The sequence below is a fragment of the Scophthalmus maximus genome, chromosome 2, assembly GCF_022379125.1.
Source record: "Scophthalmus maximus strain ysfricsl-2021 chromosome 2, ASM2237912v1, whole genome shotgun sequence".
In the NCBI taxonomy this organism is placed as follows: domain Eukaryota; kingdom Metazoa; phylum Chordata; class Actinopteri; order Pleuronectiformes; family Scophthalmidae; genus Scophthalmus; species Scophthalmus maximus.
Window position 1 is genome coordinate 23,150,386 of NC_061516.1, and position 11,351 is coordinate 23,161,736.

General features: G+C 44.1%; 1 protein-coding gene across 1 annotated transcript; it reads left to right on the forward strand.

Annotated features, from left to right (window-relative positions):
- Positions 1-394: 394 nt before the first annotated feature.
- Positions 395-3,509, forward strand: sod1 (superoxide dismutase 1, soluble). The gene is made up of 5 exons (XM_035624629.2): positions 395-552; positions 1,555-1,651; positions 1,740-1,809; positions 2,791-2,908; positions 3,141-3,509. The coding sequence occupies exons 1-5, from the start codon at positions 481-483 to the stop codon at positions 3,246-3,248; spliced, it is 465 nt and encodes a 154-aa protein (XP_035480522.1). The 5' UTR covers positions 395-480; the 3' UTR covers positions 3,249-3,509.
- Positions 3,510-11,351: the final 7,842 nt, after the last annotated feature.

Sequence of the window (11,351 nt, forward strand, 5' to 3'; positions counted from 1 at the left end):
TGGCAGCCTGGCCTTCCAGTTAAGCTACTCTTCATGCAACATGGATGAATATAGATTAAATCTAGCATTGTTATAAAGAAATAGTATTGATATTTTAAATAAGGCGAACAGTGTGGGTAATATGATGCAAATACTATTGGTTTCTGTTGATAAATGGGGAAAGTGGAACCCTAAATATTCTTCTAATGATTCTAACCAATTACAAAGAATCCACTTAATTATTTTTAACTGCTAGAAAAGTGCTGAAAATGTGGATTAATCGTTGTCACGGGGCTTTTTAATTGATTGTAAAGGTTACGTGAACACCGGATGTGTGGATCTGTTCGACCTGCTCCAAAACAGCCAGCGACCAATGAAAATGAGTCTCGCTGGTCATACTTGATTCCGATTGGCTAGCTCTTGCTTGTGCGCCCGCCTTTCGGCATTTAAATACGGTTCCTCAGCGCTGACATTTGTGCGTCTTCTGGAACCAGCGCAAAGATGGTACTGAAAGCCGTGTGCGTGCTGAAGGGAGCCGGAGAAACCGCAGGCACCGTTCACTTTGAGCAGGAGGTGAGGCGCGCAGCGTTGCGTTCAAAGCTAGTAGCTAATCAGTTCAATAAACAAACGCCGGAGAGCTAATGTATGCACCCGCCATGCTAAGCTAAAGTACGCTGTCCAATCCACAAGCTAGGAGTTTGAGGAGTTCGGTCGGGTTTTTATAGCCGGCTAAGCTAAGCTAAGCTAGCTAGCTACATTTGAATGAGAAGGCGTCTGATTTTTATGCTTCGCCAATCCACTCGGTTTTGCATAAATGACCCGACTGTTTTCACTTTGTGTAAATGGAAATGAGCGGCGACGCTGCGCGTTTACAAGCTCCGCAACTGGCGCGCGCGTCAAAGTGCGCATGCAGCTGCCGTTGAGCCGCTCGTCGCTCGAATATATCTGAACGGCTGCGAGCGAAGTTGACACACGGCAACTGCCCAGGACAGAAGTCAGCGTCGTCATTAGACGCGCAACCTTTGAACGAATGAGACCGTTGTCTGTTGTTGTTGTTGTTGTTAATGATTAACGGCGCGTGTGGTGCACACGCCTGTTGCATAAGTTCGACGTTTGCGGCGTCTTTACGTCTCTGGCGGTATCATCGACATTCGCCAGTCCGTTATGAAAACTTGCTCAAATGGCGTCATCAGTCTCCTTCATCACCTGTGTTGCCGAGTGCAATTGGCTGTGACATTATTAATGTTAACAAGAGGATCGTAATTACATTTCTGCCGAGTCACTGTGTGTCCTCCTTGTTGCATTGGTTTTTTTGGGTGGGGGGGGGGGGGGGGGGCTTGGTGACGTCATCAGACCACTGGGCTAAATATGTTGTCCATGCAAATTGGTTATGGTGTTTTTATTATTGTGGAAAGTGCACCAGCTTGAGTTGTAGTTGGCACAGTGCTGATTTTTTATGACTCATTGCACATCACCATGTGTATGTGCCATCCTTCCAGGCATCTGGCCTTGACAGCTCTCTCTCTCTCTCTTTATTCTCCTCTGATAAACCGTGTAATAATCTCAATCTGCCAGAGCGATGCAGCCCCCGTGAAGTTGACAGGAAAAATCTCAGGTCTTGCCCCCGGTGAGCATGGCTTCCACGTCCATGCTTTTGGAGACAACACAAACGGTGAGTAGCTGGCGTGCGTGTGTGCGTGTGGAGACTGAATGGGAAGTGTTTCTTATAAAGATTTTTTTTTTCTCTCCCTCTTTCCCAGGGTGCATCAGTGCAGGACCTCACTTCAATCCCCATAGCAAGACTCATGCTGGTCCTAATGATGTAGATAGGTGAGTTGGAGTTTATCTGTGGGGGTGTTGGGATGGCAGGGGTTGATTATTGGGATTGGCCAGTACATGCATGATCTCATGCGCACCTCGAATGATGAGGTGGTACATGGAGAGGGCCAGTGTTGTGCCTGCCGTGGATAGTTAAGACCTTTTAAGGGCCGCGTTTGTTTGTGTTTTTATTGACCGCCCACCAGTCCTCAGATGTGGCAGGATTTCTCCCTGGTGGCCTGGTGTGTCTGATAGACGGGTCCGGAGGAGGGAGGGAGCCAATAAATGCACTGCACAATACTCTACAATGAAGCAACAGACTAGATGACTTTGTTAGATATTTCTATGTTACTATAAGAAGTGTTGTATATTTTTTTTTATTTTGGTTCATTATGAAACTGTGGCAGGATAAATTAGATTGCCAGGCTGCAGTCTTTTTGGATTGTAATATCTTAACCCCTTCACCGCAAGAGGTTGGTGATGATTTCACTAACTGCTGTTGTGCCTCTGCACCGGTAACAAACAGCCATGCCCGGTGGCCTTTCTCAATAAAACTTTGCCTTCATCAAATGGAAATTATAATCTTGTGTGCAGCACCTTTAATACAAGAATTGCAGCTCAAAAAGCTTAACAACAAAGACATTACAACATTATGTTAGGAAATTTTGCATGATTAAAGGTATTGTAATTTTGATAGATACCAGACAGAAAATTAAATATTTACAGGATCGGGAATGATGATCCGGTCCGAGTGCGATGTTGAAAACAAAAGCATTTTCTACAAAAACCTGATATATTCTTGACTGATCTAAATTTCAATGTTTTGCGACCCTGTGTACAGTCAGTGTTGTCACAAAATTGCCTATATATATATATATATATATATATATCAGCCTTAATTTCTGTTAAACGATGTTGATTATAAGGGCAACTAATAAAGTATGTTGTCTGTAAGATTAAACGATAACATAATTTATTTTTGTATGTATACAGGCACGTTGGAGACCTGGGGAATGTGATTGCGGGAGCAGATAATACTGCTGAGATAAACATCACTGACAAGATGCTCACCCTCAATGGCCCCTACTCCATCATTGGCCGAACCATGGTGGTAAGGAATAGTGCTTTTTAAAAAATATTAATTTAATTTCCAAAGAATGAAAATTGAGACTAGTAAGCCAAGTTTTAGCCTAAGGTTAACTTGCTCATCTTGGTTCTCACGACACAAGCTGCTGATGTGGCTCAGGTTGGTGTATAGGTGGAATAAAACCTGGAGGGTATTAAACCTTACTGGAGCTGATCTGAAAGCTTTTTGACTGTTTCTTTTTTGTCCTGACTTTTAGATCCACGAGAAGGCCGATGACCTCGGAAAAGGAGGCAATGAAGAGAGCCTAAAGACGGGCAATGCCGGTGGACGTCTGGCCTGTGGAGTCATTGGCATCACCCAGTAAACAATCTGCCAAACCTCTGAGCACTGGAAATAGTTATTTCCCCCCACAGCACTTAATAAGACCAACAGAGCTACTTGAGGTGACAGTTTTCCCGTTTCAATACTCTGTGGCTTTTTGTTGACCAATCGCGAGTGTAGACGAGCCATGCTTTACTGTTCTCCTGTCATGACAATTGTTCTGTATGGATTTATGTCTGTTGACTAGTTTTGGTCCCAAAGAATTAGTTGCGCACAATAAATAAACCTATATTTACAAAGTTAATCAATAAGTTGTCTGTTCATTTGAATGCCGTGTAACAATTCTGCCAATTTTTTTGTGTGTAAATGGTTTGGCACTGCAGACACAATCTTCACTTCATCTAATTTGCTGAAAACCTACAGTAACGTGGCATTCAATTATAGTACTGTAATAACTGATCAGTGTGAAATGTCAGCTAAAAAAAATGTTCCACAATATTTCCCCCTGAAGCATAAGTAAACATTTTATTTTATTTTTTATTTTTTTTACCCACCAACAGGCAAAACTATTAGAAAACTTTATTTTTGCTTTTAAAAAAGAGTTTCCAGGTAATTAGCTGTGAATCATCTTATTGAGCGCAGGATATGTTTGGTTAGTTTCTATTTTGAAATACTGAAACTGCCATGTTCTCTGGAGGCTGGCATCCCGCCAAAACAGGAGAAACAACCCTTCAGGTAGGCAAACAACTGGTCCACCTACATGTTAAGACGTCATAGCTGACGGCAAGAGTTGGCAGCATTTTAACAAACTCAATCATTAAGATGTTTAGAGAATCAACATCTTTTCCAAGTGAGTCAACAGGAGAAGTTTGCTTTAGCTACTGGGTAGCTATATAAGAATATAGTAATTGTAGTGTCTTTGTCTTGTTTCTATTCTTCGACACCACGTGTGGCACATTTGAATACTCGAAAGTAATGTAACATCATTTCTGGTGTAAATTAGTTGAATACATTTTCTGGGGGGTGATAAGTTTTTAATCATGTTTATTTTTCAAGTCACCATACAAACACTTGAATTGGACAAAAGTCTTCTCACTGCAGAGACAAAGGAAGGTTTTGTGTTGCACTGGTTTCATGTGACCCCTGACACAGTTCTCCAATACGGCAGTTGTCTCGGTTCATTCTCTCTGCGCAGGACACCTGACACACCCGCCTGGCTACAGGTAGGACAAATGTGTCGTACTTGTTTTTTCTAATAAAATCTCAAACATGTTCACTACCCTGGGCAATGAAACATTTTAGGCTGATGAAAAAAAACTACACCAAATGACAAATACAAAACAACAAAAGGGAGATTTTAAGAATCAATTTTAGAAATGCTACCGAATCCACATGCCATAGATTCTCAGACAGGGCGTTTCTGGGAGGGATCCAAAACCTTCATCCCCGATTCAGCTCACTTCTGGTTTATGGACAACAACAAAAAAAGAAGTTCTGGATTATGTATTTAACTGAATCATCCTCTAGAGGGCATTGCACCTCTTCATATCTAAAACTGTTGCAATCATGGGGACCTATATGTTTTTCTTTTTACATTGTAGGAATGTAGCTGTGCACAACAGTGCAGGACGTGTCCAAAAGGCAATGTTGCAAACATTCATCATCATATGGAAACACGGGCTTGCAATGTAAATAATTATTTACTTTTTAATAATTAAATGCCTTTGCACATGCATAAAAACATAAAATTTCATGAAGGTCCTCGAGAACCAACCTACTGAAATATAAATAACAGTTTTTCATTGGATGATTTGGGGTTTAAATTGGAATCACGGTCTCTGCTCCTCCTCCATGATATTAAGCAGAACAGCTGTGCCCTGCAGTGGCCAACTCTTTCTCTCTCTCTCTCACTCACTCACTCACTCTCACACACACACACACCCCGTAACACATGGATACACTCCCAATACAGTACACATCCCTCCCTGCGTGGTTGTAGAAATCGCATGCTCTCAAAGCCTTTTCCTCTGCATGGGAATGGCAGATGCTTCCACGTGAAGTGACTTGGCTCTCTCTGTGGGTTTTTTTTCCATTTCATTTGTAGAGGACCGTGATGTTCTCTGGTAAATCTTAATAAACATTGTGTTTTAAAATCTCTCTCTCTCTCTCTCTCTCTCTGCTGCTCCTCCTCTCCTGCGGGAATTGAGAGATTTGAGGCTCCTTCTGTGGAGTTAATACCCCAGGGAGCAATCCAGAGGCGAGCAGCAAAGTGTGTGTAAATCCATACATGATATGTACAGTAGCGAGGCGTTGACATCTACTGTATTAACATATATGGGATTATGTCTCTTGCTCCGCTGTTTGGCTGATTATCGACGGCTCATGAATTTCAGCTTTGAAAGAAATCAGGCAGCAGAATTGTTGGCAGTGCTTCATAAAAAAAAAAAAAGGGGGGGGGGGGGGGGACATTGAGCTTGTTATTTTACTTGTAAAATCAGCCCCCGCAGTTGTTTAGTAAAATCCACCAGTTTTAATCAGGGACATCAGCCAGTATAGTTTCATAATCATTTGGACTGGAGATAGTTAGTCTTTTTTGCATGTCAGTGTATTCATATTATTTGGGTGCCTGTGATGATGCCGTTTTAGGCCAAGAACCCCAATGCACCGCCGCAGAACTACATATTCAAGTCGAAGCGTAAGCTGTATTAGTGTGGACAGGGGCAGCCAGCAGAGCGGAAAGACAGACGGACTGTAAAAAGCCTGTATAAATAGCCTGCGAGTGGAGGTGATGAATAATAGAGACTGCCCGATGCCGCTGACAGTGAGGGAGAGAGGTCGTGACGGCAGGAGAGACCAGCCGAGCTTAGTACAAAAGCATGTAACATAATGAAAAAAAGCATTAAATGATGAATACGACGAGAAAGTGTAAAGCCAGCAGTTCACGTTGAAGGTCACATTTCAATATGATATTGGCCCTTTTATTAATCATCGTCCTATCCATATTTTTTCTACCACAGATATTGTGTATATGGTGCTTGGATTTGAGTTTTGTCACAGACGACACGCGTTTCAGGTGAAAGGTGAGGTTTCGAGGTGGAGTCCTCCTGCAATAGCTCCTGGGATTTACACGACGTTGCATTACCTTCCCGAAACTTCTGGTGAGCCAGTCCTTCAGCGGCTCAGTGCTTACATGCAGCAGTTGCAGCAAAGTGCGTCGTGTGTCCATCATGTTAAAGAGAAAGAAGAGAAACGGTCATTGGCTGTCCAATGATATCCAACACCCACGTGTACATAGTCCCGGTCGGAGGTGGTGGTCATGGTTGTGCCTGTGCCGTTGACTGAAAGATGACTCAGAGGTGGAGGTTCTTCTGTTCAACCAAGTTATGTAAGTTGGCGGGGGGGGGGAGGGGGGGGGACTTTACTGGCATTTTGTGTGCATGAGTGTTTGTCTGCTTCCCTGAGCAGGTGTACTTTGTCTAAGAGCAATCGTGTTTTAAAGAAAAACAATCTACAGCCATCCATCTTTGTGCTCCACAGCGCTGCTGACAAGAACCAGTGTGGTCACATTTCTGGAGGTGGCGTTCTCCCCCAGGGCAGCAGCAGCAGCAGCAGCAGCAGCAGCAGCAGCAGCAGATGTATGTATGTATGTATGCCCAGCACTTCGACTGAACACTTTCGACAGGCTTTCACTTGTTTATCATCTGCGTTCAGTACCATGCATGCTACTCCCACACCCCACCTCCAATTGGGTACGGGTGATTTGTCTGAGGAGAGAGAGAGAGAGAGCGAGCGATGCGCTTACATGTTCCGTCGTTGGGAAAATGAAAAAGGTAATTCGGGGTCACGGGCTTCTCAACAGAGTGGTTGGTCTCATCCGGGCGGATTGTATGAGGCTGGTGCGAGTTGGGGTCCAGCTGTTAACTGCATGCACACACATTGTACACTCCTTTAGCCTCAATGCTCCTATTGAGGCATCGGCACTCACCCCCTGCGACTCTCCACTATTCTCCGGGGGCGAGAGTTCACCTTCCGGTACACGCCGTCCACCGCTGACATTGTGGGCATGTTAGGAGCGACGGGTCAGGGGCTGAGATGCCATAAATGGCGCCCGTGCTATGAGACATGGTCGGCCGCTAGACGGGCTAATTACACGTCCCCTGTGACCTGACCTCTTGACCCCGAGCTCTGTGTCATGTGATCACGGGAGCGGAGCCCCCGGGCAAAGCTAATTCCTCTGCTCTGCTTTTCATTTTCCCGTTTCACTACATTTGTGCTGCGGACACTAGCCATAGTTTTGAAGTGGGAAGGAGAGATATTCAAGTGTATGATGAATCCTGTATTGTGTATGTGGGAAAAGTGGCCCCTCAGTCCAGCAGCTCAGCCTGCGCTGCACTGTGTGCGAGCTGTGTGGAGACGACTCCACAGGGATTCCAAGGCCTATTTAACGCATTACAACCCCCCCTCCCTCTCATCCATGGTCAAACGGCAGTCCCTGGTTTCTGACCTTTGACCTTAGTGACCCCCCTAAACCTGCGTGACCGTAACTCTCACTTTAACTCAAAAGGGGTGGTTGTTATTCTTTCCAGGACGACGGGCTTGTACGATTTCCGACAACGTTAAGTAGACCGCCGCTTGAAACGAGACAGACACAGACAGACACAGAGAGAGAAACACGATTGGATCTTTTACAACCGAGTATGTTGCCATACAGACGCTGACCTCGTGTCACATTCCAGAGATGTTTGTGTGATTGTTGAACTCGTGAATGGTCAATGGCAGGAGAATTGCACACGCTGAACCACGATCAGAAAAAAAGCGATCTCACATGTTTCAAAAATGTCTAGTTCGTGTAATTTGCAAAATTAACAAACGCATTATACACACTATTTTACGCAAATAATTCAAGATTCACGCACTTTAATATCTCTGTGCAGCTTGTCATAATCCCTGCAAATGCAAGTTTACCGATCACATACTATCTACCACCCATACAGTGTGCCCATGAACCAAACCAGCGCTTGAAATTATTAGTCAATTGAGAGATTAAGTCAATCGGCAACAAATGAATGGCCAAGAATTCAGATAACTGATAAATCATTCAAATCATTTTGAATTGGCCTCTCGCCCGCGACAGATGAATGGCTGGATATGAAAATAATTGTAACTGTAGCCCTAAGCAAACCATATAAATAAATCAACTAAAATATAACTCAAAATAGTTCGCATCAATTGATTTTCCCCTACTCAGTTTACATATGTAAATTGTATATTATACATCACATCATGATTCTCACAAATTGTTTACAGAAAAAAATAAATGCTCAGAGATGATCCGTGGCATATCCCCGGGGGCCTCTTCGTGTGGATTTCCCCCGCGGACACACTGTGGACTCAGTTATTTAAATTCACCAGCTATTCAAATGTTATCAAGGCAAATGTTTGTCCAGCGGTTGCAGAAAGAGGAAGCAGTGAACAAGATAAGGAGAGGAAACCTGTTTGCCGAATGCTGTCACAGTCCAGAGATGCCGCACACTTAACAGACAAGACACCGGCCTGTGTTCACACAATGAACCCACAGCAAGTGTGTTTGCACATATTCCATAATCTGCAAGGTGACCTCCCTTCCTGTGTACAGGCGCACCACACGGATTTCATTCTCTGTTCGTGAGAGCTCTTAGTGGTTTTTTTTTTTCTTCTTTTTTCTTCCGTGTGTGTCTGTATGTTTGTGAGTTTTCCCATTTGAGACTCTCAAATGTGTGCGTGAGATGTGCCGCTCAGGTGTGAAAGTGCTCTGCGGTTCCCAGCAGAGCGAAGCCCTCCACACACTCGTCTCATGTGGAGACGGACGGAGGGAGGGAGGGAGGGAGGGAGGGAGGGGATGAGAGAGGGAGGGAGGGTCACCAACGCCCTTGTTCGTGTCCCAGAGAATAGAAACTCCACTAGAAGGAATGTTTTCACTTCCCTCACAGACAGCAAGGTTTTTTTATCCCCTCTCCTTTGCTCTTCTTTTCGTTCTACTTTCTATCCTTCACAGATAACGGAGAGAGCCTGAGCGCCGACCTCCCACACACTCTCTGAGATGAAGGATGAAATTACTGTCCTAATATGCGCATATTTTTTTTTAAATTTTTGCACTTCACCCCCAATTTTAGCTAAATTATTCATCTACTTTTGATTTTGGAGGGGTTGAAATATGGTCAGGGATTCAAGACTAGGACGGCGTCCTCTGACTGTTTTTGCTCAAGTTATCATTTTGTCCTTAAAATGTATGGAAAACTAGCTGTCACGAAGTTGCAAATCTTCACATTTGAGAAGCCGGCCGCCCCTAACCCTCTTTTGTACGGACTTGGCTTGAAAAATTGCTTAAAAGGTCAATATTCCGTCTGTACATGTTCACCTAATGACGTCGACTCGGCTGGACACTTAGTGCAGTTACTGCTCGATCTTGCGATGTGTTTTCTTTTCCAGTTTCTGAATCACAGGCACAAGTCACATGCAACACCACGGTGTCCAATACAGACTAAGTGCCACTTAGCGAGGACACTTGACCTCCACTCCGCGCTGAGCCTCATCTAAGGGGCGACTGATGTACGTCGGCCTGCGTTCGCCCAAAGGTAACCCACTGTGGGTACGAGCACAGTAATGGATGCTGTATTTATGTTTCTCCACAAGCCTCCTCTTCTCTGTTCTCTCATAAATGTTAGTGGCCGTAATTCACCGCTGGTCTTTGTAGCACAGTGTAAAAATGCGCTCTTACCGGTGGTTAAAGGTCTCCTAATAATTACTTGTAGTGCCCTCGGCCGCGCCTCGGACGGCAATTAACCTGTTTCAATCAGAGCGCCGTCGCCGTAGGAGGTGAGACGACGGCGCCTGCGACCACAGACGCGAGGTTCGGAGTGGGAGTGATTCTTATTTTTTGCCCGCCAGCGGTTTGGTGTCAGTTTGCTGTTCTCTTTTTAGGCCCAGTAGTGACCTGATTATTTGGCACAGTTCAAGTACAGCTCACAAACTGAAAAATATTGACCGGCACCATCCATCTACCTCCCAGATGCCCTCGTTTGGAATGAGCAGCAGTTTTGTGACTGTTAGTACGTGATTTAGAATCCGATCAATTTGTTGCCGAGTGGAGTCAGACCGTGACAGTGCATGGCTCCTGCAAATGAGCAGAGTAGATTATTAGTTTTAATTCTATTGTCATTTAAAAAAAAAATTATGTCTGTACTGAAATTCCTAATGAATGCATCTCGGACATTTAGGCCTATAAGTGGGAGGCTGACGCCAACAGTTTCCCCCCACTTGGCTGACCGCAATTATGATACCATATGCTTCATTTCCTTTGTGGAACTTGCACAATGTCACTGATTTGATGCCTAGCTAGCCCATAACTTCAAAATGCCTTTGACCTGACGCCTGTTTATGGAATTTCATCGTTCTCCGAATGGCTGGACGTAAAAAAACCCAGAAACACATGGATGTTCTTCAACCGGGATCCATAGCTGCTCATTCACTGTGGCCACGGGGCTCATTTCATGCTTTAGATGTGGATCATATCGTGATGCTCAATTAGTCGGTCGAAGAAACAAAACCAAAACAAAAGGGGTCATTGGTAGAGGGCAGCTGCAATTTACTAATTTATACTCCAAGTACCGTCATCTAGACGGGACCAGACTCTCTGTGTGTGTGTGTGTGTGTGTGTGCGTGTGCGTGCGTGCGTGCGTGCGTGCGAGGATCAGCTTTATTTATGATAGTGCGTAATTGAGACATATGACCAGTGTTCTTTGTGTAAAATCACCAACTAAAAAAAAATCAATCCACCAATTGAATATGGGACAAGCTGTTCACATGCCACAGTAACTGAAGAAAAAAAAACTAATTTGCCAAATGGAAACCACACCGATCATTTACTTAATGAAACCTGTAATGTACCTCATTAATGAGCAGCACATAATGAAACGATAAATCAGACCTTTAAATATTTAATCAACAAAGCAACCGGCACATGAATTAATTAAAAAGGAAGACGATGATTCTATAAGAAGTGGTTTGTTTTTCAATTTCAAGATGAGTAAACACGTGAGATCTTATTTGCTATCTGGTACTTTTCAGCAATCAGCTAAGATGGTGTGAGACGTCGGTTGACCAAACT

Coding starts and splice junctions, on each gene's coding strand:
- sod1 (XM_035624629.2), top strand. CDS start 481: ATGGTACTGAAAGCCGTGTGCGTGCTGAAGGGAGCCGGAGAAACCGCA. Junction 553..1,554: donor CCGTTCACTTTGAGCAGGAG/GTGAGGCGCGCA, acceptor TCAATCTGCCAG/AGCGATGCAGCCCCCGTGAA. Junction 1,652..1,739: donor TTTTGGAGACAACACAAACG/GTGAGTAGCTGG, acceptor CCTCTTTCCCAG/GGTGCATCAGTGCAGGACCT.